Raw genomic sequence first — 15786 nt, forward strand, 5'->3', positions numbered from 1 at the left:
ACGTCATGCGGGGGAAGGCAAGGGAAGGAGGATCGGTGTGAGAAATGCTTTGTTGGAGTTGATATCATGGTAATAGTCTATTGTTGATGATCTATACTGTTGTCTTTTCAGGGCCATCTATTGTTGTGCGATGAAAAGACATTCCCAGCAACCCGCTAACGCAAGTACCACGACAATGGAGGACTGGTTCCCAACACAAATAGGTCTACTTTCGACTTGAGCACGATTTCAGGATATACACGCGAAACGCACGCTCAATCCCTCCTCTACAACTCGCTCTTCGTGGGAGCAGCGTTTTCGACCTGAACCGAGTGTCTCTTCTCGTCCAACTCGTGGTGTTGAGTAACGGTAGCTTCGAGACCCATTTCAGCGGCCAGGGTGAGACCCTTGTTCGAGGCGGCAGCGCCGGCAACCAGTGCCTGGTCGCCATCGAAGTGCTTGGCAATTTCTTCCACTGTAGAAAGGGAAAACAGTCAGTGTGAGAACAGGTGATACTTGGGGGACGAAGGCACTTACGTGGAGTGTTGCGGGTTTCGACGTAGAAGAAGTAGACAACAGCAAGCTCAAAGCCGAGCCAAACGCAGTAGAAAATGTAGTATTTCCAGCCGATGTGGTTCAAGGCGATGGGGTTGATGTATTGGTTGAAGAAGAGAGCGACGTCAACCATAAGGAACATGACTGTCAAGCCCTTTGCTCGGATGTTGTATGGCAGGATTTCAGCCGTGTAGCCGACCAACATACCCGACCAGGCTATATTATACCAGAAGTAAAAAACGTAGATCATCCCGACAACAGCGTTGGCTGCACCTTTAGAGCCAGTGATGGCATATCTGGCCGAGCAAATGGTCCAGACAATGAAGGTGATCAACATGCCAGTGGTGGAGATGAGGAAGAGCTTGCGACGGCCGACCTTGTCGACGAAGAAACAGGCGGTGACGGCGACAAAGAGGTTGAAAATTTGAAGAACGCCATTGATCAAGTTCTGGGTCAAGGTATCGGTGTAGCCAATGTTGTTGAGAATCTTGGAGATATAGTATGAGACGAGACCGTTGCCAGACCATTGGGAGAAGAGACCGGCAGACAACAAAATGATGAGTCTGCGGCGGTTGCCCCGGGTCTTGACCAGCTCGAGCCACTGATTTCCCTCAACCTCCTTCTCAAGTCTGATGGTGTCGCGGATTTCGACGAATTCCAGTTGGACCATCTCGTCGTTGTGGTTGCCATTGGCATGGACGTCATAGAGGATATTCAGACCCTTCTCTTCTTTGCCGTGCGCGATAAGCCATCTGGGAGACTCAGGCACAAACCAGATGAAGGTGATCTGAATTAGAGAAGGAGCAGCTTGGACAATGGTGGGGATACGCCACGCCCAGTTGTTGTTAATGTGGTCGGTTCCGTAGGTGAGCCAAGCAGCGACAATACTACCGGCATACCACGTGGTGTTATAGATCGTGGTGAAGATGGCTCGATGCTGAGGGTGCACAAGTTCCGTGATCAACAGAGGCGAAGAACCGTGAGCAATTGCGATTCCAAAACCGAGCAGAAATCGGGCTCCCAAGAACATGCCAAAGCCCGCAGAGATGGACTGAAGGACGACACCGACCAACATGATGATGCAGCCAGTGAGGATACCCATTCGACGGCCGAGGTAATCCGCTACGTATGGCACGAAAGGAATGGCGGACAATGAACCGATGGACATGATGGCGTTCAAGATACCAATTTTGCCACCTTTGGGGTTGTTGAAATGCTTCTCCCAAGGGGGCAGAGTCTGGAGACCGTTCATCATGGAGCCGTCATAACTGTGACAAGGTCAACAAAAGGGCACTTCTTGTGGTACAAGAGAAGTCATTCGCAGACTCACCCGTTGGTGGCACTGGTAAGAACCACAAACATAAGACAGATATAGGTCTTTCTCAGCGCAGGATCCTTATACCACGTCACAGCAGGAAACTGGCGCCCTGCCAGCTCGAAATATCCTTTCCCCATGTTGACAAGAAGATACTGATGGGTGATGAGGCGCTTAGGAGAGGATGAAACAAGGACGTAGAGACTGTATCTACGTTGGAAGTCTTGATGAAGAAGAAGAGGGAAAAGGGACGAAAACAGGGAGCAAGGCAAGTGTTTTATACAAGGTGGCATTCGTTACAGTGCAGACTTATCTCATCCGCCGTGGTCGAAAATACTACCGCGTGCATTTTGGGTGATAGCGTTCTAGAAAGTCTGCATTCACAGCTGACCGGGGCTGCAGGAGCCAATGGCGGACTCGATGAGGACACAAATCTTGCCATATCGGTGGATCCAAGCGGTCTGGGTTGGACGATCAAATCCGATGGGCGAAAGGCTGGGAAAACAGGCCCGCCCACTGGCGTGACACATGGCTTGGGAGCTTCGATCTATATCGACAAGGGAGAGCCGAGTCTGGATACGGCAAAACGACCAGGGAGTTTTACCGGCCGTCCCGCCGCAAGCAGCAGCAGCATCAGCCTCTCGGGAGGAATCGAGAGCAAAGAAAAAGAGAGGAGATCAGAACCGGGTCGGGAAGGAGGAGAACACATAGGTGTGTGACCCTCCGGCCTCCTCCTCCTCCTCCTCCCACGGGGCCCTAGGTTGGGACTCTTCTGATTGATCTAGCGGCAAAATTCTGGCCAAATTCTGTGCACATGCCCTGTGGGGGTGTGGAGGGCGAGGAGGGCGAGGAGGGCGAGGAGAGCGAGGAGAGAATGTGGGAGTTCCAGGAAACAGACCCCATGCTGGACCCGGGCAAAGGATCGAGCTGGTGAGCTACGATGAGCTCGGCTATGCCTAAAAGAAGGGGGCGGTGGAGGATCTTCGGGCAAAGGATAACAGCCAGCAATCAATTTATCCTATTACCCGGGCAATAGGATACAAGGAGGATTGGCAGAGGAGCAAGCCATTCCCATCACATCGGCATTGGCATTGGCACTGGCATTGCCACCTTGCTTCAAGGAGCTTCCTCTTCCGGAGACTGAATCAGACTTTTCCGGCTCCATCATCAAAACCCCTGTGCGCGATCGGCTACGTTCTGGAAAAAGACAGAGCAAGAGAGTCAAGACAAAGACGCTCTCAGATCGACACGGTACGAGTACGAACTCGACGCCATCGCCGGGGCGCGCCTAGTCTCGTCGTTTATTACACATCGGTATAGCCACTTTAGGTCTCCATCTCCGTCCGGGAAAATATGGAATTGCGGATCGTCATATGCGCCGGCAAACAGCAAGCCAGAAAGACACACTGCAGAGACAGCTATCCTAAGAACATGACGAAACCCGTCCCCTGGTCGAGGCTACAGTACCTTGGAAATTTGAGGAGGAAACAGCTACAAGGCTCTCGGGTCGATTCTCCAGGCAGCTAACACAGCATCCAGGAACGCGCCCAGTCCCAAAGCAAATGAGCCGCATATACGGAGTCCTCTATACCCACCTCCAGACTGGGGCATTGGCTCATGATTCGTGAATCCTAGTGCTGGTTCTGGGGGAAGGGAGGAGAATGCTGGCTGGGCTAGCTGCCTCATGTCTACGGTGCCCGTCCGCATTCGCTACCTCAACGTGCATACTACTAGGACTAAAGCTCCTTGCCCTCGTCGCCGAACAAGGAAGGTCTATAAGCGTCTTCTCTGTCGACTACATCTCCTGCTGGCTCATTCTCCCTGCTCTTGCGGGGTTCCGGTTGATATCTCAGAGATTGACAATGTCGGCAGTCTCCCATCCGTCCGTCTGCGTGACACGCCTTCACTTCGGTGTGAGTATATGCCAATTTCGAATCCTGGTGAGTGCTCCAGCGGTTATTTGCCGGTATTGAACAATATAAAGGTGCGGAAGAATGGAAAGGTACCGTGGTTGTGCTGAAGGTTGAGCAAGTGTAAGGGCCTCAGGTTGCTGTCTTCATCCCCCTTGTCCCTAGTTTTTGCCCGTGAAATCAAGATGTCTCTGTCCAGGCTTGTCTCTGTTGTCTCAGCCCTCGCGGCTCTTGGTCTGGCGACCCCGACGGGACAAGGATGGTCGCCGCATGGAAACTATCCACCGCCGCCGCCGTCGCCGCCGTCGCCGCCTTCTCCTCCTGCTTCTACATCAGCGACGACGACCTCGTCAACATCACCTGCGCCAGCGTCCTCTGCGCCAGCATCCTGCTCCGGATACTTTGAGCCCTTGGCTCCGCCTTTCCTGAATGATCTGGCGCAAGCAGCTGGCAAGCTGTGGTTTGGCAGCGCGACCGACCAACCTGTATGTGTTAGTGCTAGCAGAGGAAGAGTTCCGGAAACTGATAGGAATACGCAGGGAACTGGCGAGGATACCAACATCCTCTATCAAGAGATCTTGAATGATACGCACATCTTCGGCCAGATCACCCCGGCCAATGCGATGAAATTCGAGCTGAGTGAACCGGGGCCAGGCGTCTTCAACTTCACGGGCGGAGACATTGATGTGGCAATTGCGCAAGACCACGGGAAATATCTGAGATGTCATAACCTGGTCTGGGTCAGCCAGGTCAGCGAATGGGTCTTGAACGGGACCTGGACCGCAGATACACTTACAGCTGTTATGCAAAACCACATCCAGACCATGATCTCCCATTTTGGAGGCGCCTGTTACTCGTGGGACGTTGTCAACGAAGCCCTTGCTGCCAATGGGTCTTTTTCTGAAAGTATCTGGGTCGGTATTCCTGGTTCCTGTCCATTGTGATCTGTGTGAACTGATTTTTTTGCAGTACGATGTGATCGGTCCGGAGTACTTCTTCCTGGCGTATCAATTTGCCCGTGAGTCGTCTCTTACACAGCGGCCAGGAGTTGAGGAGCTGCTAGCAGGGGATCTGTTCCCGTTCCCCTCTCAACCACCTGGAGGTACTGATAACAAAGCGCAGAGGAGGCCGTGGACTCCCTCCCAGCCGGTACACGCAAGCCGAAGCTGTACTATAACGATTACGGGATCGAGTCCGGCAACAAGTCAGTGGCTGTGCTGGGTCTGATACAGCAGTTGAATAGTCGGGGCCTCCACCTCGACGGCGTCGGGCTCGAGAGCCACTTCGTCGTCGGCGAGACGCCCTCGCTTGAGGACCAGATCGCCACAAAACAGGCCTACATTGCCGCGGGCGTTGAGGTGGCAATCACCGAACTCGACATCCGTTTTCCGCAGGCCAACCTCACAAACGCCACGGCCTTTGCCCTCCAAGCAGAAGAGTACTACAACTCAACGGCAAGCTGTGTTCAGGTGGACGGGTGCGTCGGGATCACGGTTTGGGACTTTGACGACCAATACAGGTACGTTTTGGGACTTGAACTCCGTGTTTTCCGGAACATATTCCCTACCTTGATTTTATGAGTTGAAAGGACATCGCGATGACTGACTCCACTCACCTGATAGTTGGATCCCTTCGAGCTTTCCAGGGCAGGGGTTGGCCGACCTCTACAATGCTGACTTCACGGTAAGCAATGCTCCCCCTCCATAAAGTCCCGTCGAGTCCAGAGGATTGACTCCACTGGCTCCTGCCGGTTCCTGGCGCTGTTCCATGTATGCTGACGAGCGATGGGCGCAGCGTAAACCGGCATACTACGCTGTAGGCGATGCATTGCAAGGGGTTCCGTGCTCGGTGTGTTCGGCTTGATCCTTCCACTACTCAAACAAATACTTGGGAATTCTGTGGCTCTATCAATGCGTATCACGCAGGACGCACTGTTGCCATTATTGGACGGACCATGATGTGATTGAGAATCTGTTTCTTGTTCGAGTCATGAACATCAACCACACAAGAGTGCATAAGGAGTACATATGATAATAGCAACTAATATCTAACTGGAATGGCTCCCCAGGCCATGCACGCCCTGGGGGGTCTTCCCCTCCCAGCTGGCCGATGCTGTGCCCAACGATCAAACTGTGTCTTAGATTTTGGGCGCTGTGATTACTTCTGCAAGCCCCTATTTTCTCTCCATCCGTTTCTGCCTTGCGTGATCTCGCCAAACCGCCTGAACCACGGCTTTTCTGTGGGCATCACCAGCGGTGGACCCCGAAATAAGTAGCAGTCGGCAGCCGAAGATCAACCGTCAACTTCCTCTCTAGCAAGTAGTACACCACACACCACACCCAGCGCCGTTCTTTCATCGCTTGTGGGGAAAAGACATCAGCCACCAAAGAGTGCGCTTCAAGAGGAGGCATGTACATGTACATGTACCTCGTAACGCATGTAAGCATATCCGAAATACGGATCCCGTGGGCATAGTGGAGTGATGCGTGGTTCATCCGCGTCCTCGCCTCAGGTCCGTCCGGTAAGTATTGACTAACAAGCACCGCTGGGCGACTGGTTTAGTTGGTTGATTGATCACTTCACGGCGCGCTTGCACACGTCTGCTCCGGGATGATCGACGAGTACGAAGTACTAGGCACGGCACGGAGCTTCGTCGCACAGCTTCAACTCGAATTCAACCGAAGAAAAGTGAAAAGGGGCATGGAAGGAAGATGGCCTTGCATCGCAGTACCCTGGACCTATGGCGAGGCTGTGGTGTCCTTGCGAGCAAGATCATTGCATGTCGGGATGCCCGATCCATCCGGCATCAGACTTCCAGACCCTAGCTATGAATAGAAGAGAAGCATGGATGAACCACTATCGATTCACGGCCACGGACTATCAGAAGTGCGTTCTATCCGTCTTTCCTGACATGTCCCAAAAGAAAATGGCTCAAGTCTGGTCCCCGCTTGTACCAGCACACACCCCCCCAAAGGAATTGCAAAGGAGGGAGTGGAGATATCGATATTGACGGCATGGCCCACGTTCCCTGCACGACAATGAAGTCTCTGATCGAAGATTCATCGAGGCTCTCGAGGAAGGGCACGCAAGGGCGAGGAACAGGGGTGCTGAGGGATGGGCAGAGAAAGTGGGAACCCCCAGTGCCACCCTGGTGGCCAGACGGAGACTGCGAATTCAGCCAAATATCCCTTCCCCCAGTCCCGTCCAGTCCAGCCCAGCCCGGTCCTCTCGTGGTCTGAGAACCCCCGTTTCTTCCGAGGAACTGCTGATCTCCCAATCTACAGGAAGGGACCCTCACTACCGACCGAATGGCTGGTATGAACAAGCTTTTCGAGCCTCCCTTCGTACATGCACTGCATGATCTGGGGCCGGGCGAACGGGGCGCGCGAGGGGTGAATAATGGAAAGCAAGGACCAAGATGAGAGCATGCGATCGCTCGTACGGATAAGACGTCCGTTTGCGAGGCGTGGGTGGCGTGGGTGGCGTGGACGTCGTTGGTCTGCCTCATGAGTGAGTCCAACGAATGCAATTCGCGGCCCACTGCAAGGAGGCAGAGGAGAGGAAGAGTGTTGGATTCTTGCTACGAAAAAGACGGACCCCCATAACACACGAGAACGACCCTAACATTTTCCCATACGGGGTGAGCATGCGCTCTTTCCACGAGATGCCCTTGCGTCCGAACAACATACAGAAATTACCGCTACGGAGTATAATGCTTCTTTGATTTCAGCCTTTCTAACCCCGTTAGCCTCCCCGATTTTTTCAGCCTCAAAAACAGTACCGTGGAATTGTAAGAGGTCCGAGATGGCTGTCTATCGTTCCTCCAAGATCAAGCACAAACGTCTGCACAGCAACGCTCGGTTACAACATTCACAAATTCAGAATGTGAGGCTCTTGTCTCTGTAAGTGACGGACATTCCGCTACTCCCAGATCTGTGGCATCTTGAAATTCCCATAGGGATGTGTCGTGTTGTCGTCGTAGACTCCCGCGGCAGTTAGTGTAGTGATATGGTGGAAGGCATCGTGGAACTTCTTGGTACATTTGTCCAGTCAATAATGACGACCAGCTCCGGCGTTGATATGTGTCGAATACACAACATTGCCTGCCATATACTTATGAAGCGCCAGCTCAAAATACGAGGGTTGGATGAATGCATCGAGCTGGTCCTGCCTAGCAGCCACGACGAAGTCTTGCCATTGCTGAAGGACGCTGTCGGCTTCGTTGCAGTTGTGATTTTGCAGCTCACTCCAGTCCTTTTCTAGAGCAAGAGTATCGATGCCCGAGCCGTCACCCAGGGTCAGGCGAACCTACCCACTACTGGGGGCGGCACGCCTAATTGCTCGAAAATGTCATATATGGCGTATACAGATCATCTCTTGTCTGCACCAGCAACTACAACTGCACCGCTGAGGCCGTTCACAGCCTCTGGCACGCCACTTGTTTTTGATGACTCTCCCATTTTCTTCGCACGGCATGCACGTTGGATCTTTCCCGCCTGGACTAGCGCTTGTATCAAGCTTGACTTGGCAGCTGTGCCTGCAATCACGACCAGTGATGCAGACAGAGGATTTGTGTCCGATAGTCGCATTGAAAGCCAATACCTAAGCCAACATCTTGGTCGAGATCACTGGCAGTTCGGTGGACGCCCGTCCAATCATCTCCACGGACCAGGATCGTTGGGGCAGTCGAGGACTCTGCTCAAAAAAGAGCATCAGAAGGTTGAATGAACCCAAGGAGTGTTTGCTGTGTCAATGCCATCCAGCCAAATCAAAAGAGAAGCAAGATGTCGGAGACGGCCGCCACGGTCATCGAAACGCGCCTCGAAGGGTTGCAGAAAGAGCGCGACCTACCTTCGTGAGCCTTGAACAGAAGGGTAATTTTCTCGACAGGGTTGAGATCAATAAAGCTTTTGGACGTCGAGGTCGCGTCCACGCTTCCCTCATCGAAGAGGAGCAGACCGAACTACCATCAGCCAAACATCTTCTGACCCCGGCCTTCGCCTGCAGTGGCCAAAGAACATTTAGCCAGCTTGCCAAGGCGTGGTGAAGGAGCGGAGATAGCTGGCCTCGCTGGATCTTCTGGAGAAACTCAAAGGAAAATGCCGGGGATTTGGAAAGCCAGCTGCTTGATTCCGGCGCGGAGGAAATCTCCAGTCGTGGTGCCGCCTCCTGTGCCTTTTTGTGCCTTTGTGCCCCTTTTGGCAAATGGCTGATGAACTCTATAGCCAATGAGCTGCCTACGCGATTCAGGCTAAATCCCGGTTTTCCTTGATTGCAGCTTGGTTCGAGTAACTTGGCAGAGATGCCGTCGTCATCGATTGTCCTTCTTTTAACAGACCGCAAGCTCCTCCACGGCAGTATGCCAAATTGTCTTCCTACCGAATGGTCCTGTCGACTCAGTGGTCAAGGCGGTGACCTTGTCTGCATTCAACCGGCATCGACGTGACCACCTCCGCACTCTGAACCAGCCCTTGGTGGGACGAAGCTGTCCGATGCAAGATCTGCCTTCCTGACTTGGCATGGCCCTGTGAGGAGGTATTGCTTCACGGCCGGAGTCTGTCCTGAAATAGGATGAATTGGTGGCATTGTGCCTACGGACCGGCGGAACCTGGTTTTCAGACCTTCATGGAATGTGCTCTCGTCGAACTGGGTATGATAATGGTAAGAGGACCATATACTGCCCAGAAGACGTGCTAGGCATCTTTCTACCTTGTATCTCCTATAGCTACTTGTTGAATCGAACCGCCGTCCTGTCATGAGCATGGCTTCATTCTTTCGAGTCCTGTTGCCGGTAGCTCTGCTCGTTGGACATAGCTTTGGCCATCCACAGGAGATCGCTCGCCGGGCCAACGTCGCCGTGTCCAATACTGGGAGTTCACTGACATACGTCTTTCAAAACAATCTCAATGCCTCGGACGATGTCAACCATGTCGGTGCCATATTGCTTGACTCGATGTCAGCGTCTGCCGGGTCGGCTGCCTGTCAGGCGTTGAGCGAGACCCTTTTGACTCAAGCGACCATTCAAAACTACAGCCATGATTTCTCTTCCGCCTTATCATACCTGGCATACTCTGGCAGAGTGTCTCCCAACCAGGTGTATCACATTGCCGGTGGCAGTTTGCAAGTGTCCAGTCAAGCACAGCTCTCTTTTCCCGCTATGGCACAAAACGACTCTGCTTTTCCAGTACTTTGCACGCAATCAAGCAATGCAAGCCAGCCTCCAAATTCTACGGCAAGTGCTTCAAATCAAGTAGTTGTCGCGGCAGCAGACAACACGTACGTCGGCTATCGAAACCAGAAATCGTTTCGGTTTCTGGGCATCAGATATGCTGATCCACCACAGCGTTGGGTTTACTCCCACCTCTATACTGGGACTGGCAAAACAGTGAACGCTACTGCTTATGGCGCCCAGTGTTCTCAGCCATTCGTCAACGGTACGAGTGAGGATTGTTTGTTCCTCAACATCCAGACTCCATACATTCCCAAAGCTGGATCAACCAAGGATCTGCGACCAGTCTTATGTGAGTCTCCCCTAAGTCGAGTGACAATTCGTCGTGCAGCGAGACTGACTGAACCAGTTTGGATCCATGGTGGAGGATTTACTGGAGGCACTGGAGCCGATCCGCTCAGTGATGGTGGCAACCTAGCTTCTCGCGAGGACATTGTTGTCGTGACCATCAACTATCGGCTGTCAACGCTCGGGTTTCTTGCTATCCCCGGCACGAACATCAAAGGCAACTTTGGCATCGGCGACCAGATCGTCGCGTTGAATTGGACCGTACAGCACATTGCCAAATTCGGCGGAGATCCGACCAGGATTACCATCATGGGCGAATCTGCTGGAGCCGGCTCGGTGCGGACTCTTCTCGGCAGTCCTCCTGCCATCGGGCTGTTCCAGGGCGCCGTCGCCATGTCCAACCTGGGTGGTGGAGTGACGCTTGGCCTCGACGGCAACTATGGCACCACCTACTCGTCCTACTACACAGTCAATGAGTCCTATACCGTCGCGGGACCTCAAATTTTCAACTCATCAAACTGTACGCAGCAAAGCTTGAGTGGTAAGATCGCATGTCTCAAGAAGGTCAATGCCACGGACCTGGTGAATCTCGAGACCGTGGCCAGATACGTGGTCCAAGACGGCACCATCGTCAACTCGTCGGAGCTCAACGTGGTCAAAAGAAATGCCGGAAGCGCCCACGTCCCGATCATGTTCGGCAATGCCGCCAACGACGGCGCCTCCTTTTCCACGATCTCCCCGACGCCCGTGCACAACGAAACAGAGGGACTGATGACCGGTCTGAGCATCAACGCCTCTTACGCGCAGGCCATCATCCACTCCGGCTTATTTCCCTACTACAACACGGGCAACATGACGTTCGACTCCTTCAACGTCACACAGCGTGTCGCGACCGACACGACCTTCCGATGCATCGACCAAGCGACCGTCTACGCTGGCGCCGAGACCGGCACTTTCCCAGCAGCATATTACTACCAATTCGAACGCACCATCAACGGCTACAACCCAGAGAACGTCCCCGGCGCGCCCGTCACACCCGGCTACCCGAACGGCAACCCGAACCTGCCGTACTTCAAACTCCACGGCGCCGACATGCCCTGGGCGTTTGGCAACTTCTACGTGCCCCTCCGCGACGCCAACGATCTGTACTCGGTGCAACTGGTCAGCGGGTACTTTGCGGAATTCGTGCGAAGCGGCCAGCCGAATCCTCCCACCCCCTACCTCCAGGCGAGGGGTTACACGAGAACCCTGCAGGGCGTGCAGGAATCGGGGCCTTGGGACAAAGTGTCCAATGCCACGGGCCCCATCAAACACCTGAACTACCCGATGGCGGCGAGCGGGCCATTCGTGGATTTGCCCCAGTGCGCGTGGCTCAATTATAGCATCAACTACTACCTTGAGCAGAAGTAGCAGGAGATATAATACCCAGAGTATTCATACATACATAATCGAATGGGAATGAGAAACGAATCTGAAAAGCAGGCTCTTGTCTCCAACCATCTGGCAAGTCGTGCCCAGCCTCGTCTGAGGGAAAACGAGTGGAGGTTGTTGGAGAAACGACGGGAATGTAAACAAATACCTCTCCCGAACTCACCAAGGACATTAGACTCTCTGAAATCATCTCCGCATTGGAAGACACTAATAATATGGGTTGGCATTTGATCACATTGGACTACATTGACTGCTAAAGAGACAATACGGCTAAATGGTCGATCATGTTCAGTTTTTCAACCACTGCGATCCTAAAGGGCTGGTGACGGTTCCCCTCCGCGTACTATCAGGCGGGCTGACCAGAGGTATTTAGCCGGTCCGTTCTCGCCAGGTGGGCACTGGACACAGGGCACAAGCCGTAGATGACAGACTGAAGATGGAGGACGGTCTCACTACTGGCCCTGGGCCTTCCAAAAGGGTTCGTACTCTCTTTCATCCGTTACGCACATGTGGCCGGATTGTTCCTGTAAGTTACCCCTCTCTGCCAATGCTCAAGAGTAGAAGAGTACGCAGTACGTTCCGTTCCGTTAGGAACGTCCCCCTCCTCTGCCTCTAAATTAGCCGGGAGGGACAAGGTAAGTTAAGGAAGGAAGGGCTCCTCTTCGAAGCAAGAGTAAGATTCAGAGCCCCATCCTTTGATCTGTCCTTTTCTAGAGTTGCAACAACAAGAATGGCGTCGGGCTACCTCAGAGTCGACGGCGACAAGGTGGTAGACGGCAATGGGCAGCGAGTCGTGCTTCGCGGAGCAGCCATTGGGGGATGGATGAAGTAAGTGCGCTCGTTTGTTTTTGCTAAAGTGAGAAAATCAAAAGGGAAGGAGAAGGCCACCAGCTGATGACACCCTCGACGGCAGCATGGAGAACTTCATCACAGGCTACCCGGGCCACGAGTTCCAGCATCGAGCATCCATGAGGAAAGTGCTGGGAGACGAGAAAGCCGAGTACTTCTTCGACAAGTGGCTGGAATACCACTTCACCGAGGCCGACGCCCGCTTCTTCGCCAGCCTGAAGCTCAACTGTATCCGACTCCCGTTCAACTACCGGCATCTGGAGGACGATATGAACCCGCGGGTGCTGAAGGAGGCTGGGTTCAAGCATCTCGACAGAGTGATTGATTTGGTGAGTTCGGTGCTGATGACCCCAAAAGAGTGCCCACTGAACCGTGGCACAACTTGTAGTGTGCAAAGCACCAAATCTACACGATCCTTGACATGCACACGGCGCCCGGAGGCCAGAACCCGGATTGGCACTCGGACAACCCTACCAACTATTCCGCGTTTTGGGACTACAAAGATCACCAGGACAGGACCATCTGGCTATGGCAAGAGATTGCAAAGAGATATAGGGACAACACCTGGGTGGCTGGGTACAATCCGATCAACGAACCATGCGATCCTGAGCACATCCGACTACCGGCCTTCTATAAACGCATCGAAGCCGCGATCCGTGCCGTGGACACGCATCATATCTTGTGGTTGGACGGCAATACCTTTTCGATGGAGTGGAAGGGCTTTGATGAGGTCTTGCCAAATTGCGTATACGCTCTTCATGACTACTCGGTGCGTCCTGAGGTCGGGGTTCATAAACGCTGTATTTGAGCTAACTAGTCGCAGATGATGGGCTTCCCTACCGGCGATCGCTTCAAGGGCACTGAAGACCAGAATAGCAAGCTGGAGCGACAGTTCCTCCGGAAGGCCGAATTCATGCTCGAACACAAATGTCCCATCTGGAATGGGGAATTCGGTCCAGTCTATGCTGACCCAGCCGAGGACGAAGACGCAGAAGCCATCAATCAGGATCGGTACAATATGCTCGGCCAACAGCTGAAGATCTATGACAAGCATAAGATCAGTTGGAGCATCTGGCTATACAAGGATATCGGCGTCCAGGGGATGATGCACACCAGCCGAGATTCCAAATGGAACCGGACTATCCAGCCCTTCTTGGACAAGAAGAAACGATATCGGCTGGACGCGTGGGGTGTTCACCACTCTCCCGAGGCGGAAGCCGCGTTGAATCCTCTTGTCGAGTGGATTGACAAGATCTGTCCGACAGCGAAGGATGCCTATCCGGGTCCATGGCAGACCGAAAGGCACGTCATGCGCGCCGTGATCCAGACGTGGTTGAGCGCGCAGTTCTCAGACGAGTTTGCCAAACAATTCGAAGGAATGGATTTCCAAGAGCTGGACGAACTGGCGCACAGTTTCCACTTCGACGAATGTGTCCAACGAGAAGGTCTGAACAAGATCTTGAGCGAGCATGCTCCTCAGTAAGGAGCAACTGCATCAGCCGAGTCATCCGCTTCACACATGCGCAGATCCGAATACCTGCAAGTCCTCCGGCTGGCTCCAATATGTTGGCAACCCGACGCTGATTCATCAGTGGTACACTAGGCGCTATTTGCGACTTTGAGGACGCCCGGCTGCAGACCGCGCAGATGTTCGCCGGGAAGGCATTACCTCCTTGCAAAAAGAGAAGACTGGGAATCAACGTGAATATCGGCGGACGATTACGGATGCAGACGTGGGTAGAAGGCAGGTTTGAGCGTGATCCTTCAAAGAACTAGCATGGCGCAGTTCGCAAAAGCCCGGGTTTGCTCAAAATCAAAGATGCCCGAAACGGGAGAAAGCCAAACTCCACCATTGCATGACTTCGCACTCGGTAAGCTTGCTAGGAGCATGTCCATTCGAGGATCGATTGTGGCAGAGACCACAGCGGTAGGTTACACATCGACTCGTAGAGGACGCAGCTTCTGGGGAGCGGTGCTTGACTCCTGTTGAAGGGGCCGTGGAGGAGAGGCGGTCGACAGCCAGGGATGAACACAAGAAGGGCACAATCGCACTTGCATAGAACACTCTTCTCGATAGACATTTGGAAGAACATCTCGCGACTTACGAGTACTCGGTCCTTACTCGGTACAGCTAACTCCAATACAACGCTGCTGATTGGGCCGCTGTGACAAAAGATTCCCACCCTTGGAGGGAAGAAGTCGACGCACAAAGTCCGAGAAGTCGGCACTTGAGACAGCTGAAAAGTGGTGAGGTCAAGGAGAGTGTGCGTAGTATTGAGATCACGAGAATGCTACATCGGCCAAGGAGAATGTGGTTGGATGGCAGGAGGAGGATGATGATGCAGTGGATTTGGTGGCGGTGGGTGGCGGTCAGGACTCAAGGTGGGTTGGGCGAGGTTGGGTTGGTGATAGATTACCTGTGGTAGGGCGTTGTTTGGCAGTCGGCAGGCTCTCTGGAGTTCTCCCCTACTTGTGCCTATAGCTGCTTGGTATGGGGGTCACTAGGTACTCCTGGCTCAACAGCAGCCCGAAACTGCCTGGGATGGGGGTGCCCCGCATCATGCGCCCTAACTCCACGAGGAAGCTACGAATACAGCTACAGGAGCACGCACCCACTCTCTCCCACTCTCTTTCTTACTCACAACCCCTTCTTACCTACTAGGTACTCGTCTCCTAGCAAATCGGCGTCCGCTCACCGTCAACTACGTGCCATCGACTTAATAGGGACGGAGTAGAGATCGAACTCATGCTCCCCATAGACTTGGGCTATGACTACGGCCTGCCCTATATATGCTACAGCCTACTAGTCACTCGCCGCGCCGAGGCAATGCGTCTCAGCGGTAGAACGTTGTTGATCGCGAGCCCCACCCTCTTATTGCGAGCATCCCTGCACTGGTCACCAGCTTCCAAGGAAGCAAGCGTCCTGCCAATAGAGATGCCCATCCCGGAGCCCTCATCTACCCCGGCTTGCCTAATAGGCTTAACGGGGCGGGCCCCCAGCTTCCAAAAGGCCCTTAGCCACGGACCCTCGCCCACCACCGACACCACCCAGAAGATGATTGCCCAGATTTTGATTTTTTACCAGCAGCCCTCGCCTACACGCCCCAGCTTCTGCCAATCCCCCCGCTGCGTCCATCGCCATGGTCGAGGCTTAACTCGTCCATGTGCCTCCTCCTCTTCTGATCCCTTCAATCATCTCATGTGAGCAACCAAAAATTCTCCACACGCAC

The 15786-nt window shown here is 53.6% G+C and overlaps 4 protein-coding genes across 4 annotated transcripts; 3 read left to right on the forward strand and 1 right to left on the reverse strand.

Moving 5' to 3' along the window:
• Positions 1-266: 266 nt before the first annotated feature.
• On the reverse strand, positions 267-1989 carry Z520_04411 (uncharacterized protein; the record flags this gene model as incomplete). The annotated part of the gene is made up of 3 exons (XM_016774918.1): positions 267-454; positions 517-1802; positions 1865-1989. The coding sequence occupies 3 exons, from the start codon at positions 1987-1989 to the stop codon at positions 267-269; spliced, it is 1599 nt and encodes a 532-aa protein (XP_016633898.1).
• Positions 1990-3944: 1955 nt separating this feature from the next.
• Z520_04412 (uncharacterized protein) lies at positions 3945-5466 on the forward strand (the record flags this gene model as incomplete). Its single annotated transcript, XM_016774919.1, has 5 exons — positions 3945-4244; positions 4299-4673; positions 4729-4777; positions 4882-5278; positions 5382-5466. The coding sequence occupies 5 exons, from the start codon at positions 3945-3947 to the stop codon at positions 5464-5466; spliced, it is 1206 nt and encodes a 401-aa protein (XP_016633899.1).
• Positions 5467-9520: 4054 nt separating this feature from the next.
• On the forward strand, positions 9521-11686 carry Z520_04413 (uncharacterized protein; the record flags this gene model as incomplete). The annotated part of the gene is made up of 2 exons (XM_016774920.1): positions 9521-10280; positions 10338-11686. 2 exons carry the CDS (start codon positions 9521-9523, stop codon positions 11684-11686), a joined length of 2109 nt encoding a protein of 702 aa, XP_016633900.1.
• Positions 11687-12437: 751 nt separating this feature from the next.
• On the forward strand, positions 12438-14039 carry Z520_04414 (uncharacterized protein; the record flags this gene model as incomplete). Its single annotated transcript, XM_016774921.1, has 4 exons — positions 12438-12535; positions 12621-12885; positions 12945-13325; positions 13380-14039. 4 exons carry the CDS (start codon positions 12438-12440, stop codon positions 14037-14039), a joined length of 1404 nt encoding a protein of 467 aa, XP_016633901.1.
• Positions 14040-15786: the final 1747 nt, after the last annotated feature.

This window comes from Fonsecaea multimorphosa, assembly GCF_000836435.1.
Source record: "Fonsecaea multimorphosa CBS 102226 unplaced genomic scaffold supercont1.7, whole genome shotgun sequence".
NCBI classification, from domain to species: Eukaryota; Fungi; Ascomycota; class Eurotiomycetes; order Chaetothyriales; family Herpotrichiellaceae; genus Fonsecaea; species Fonsecaea multimorphosa.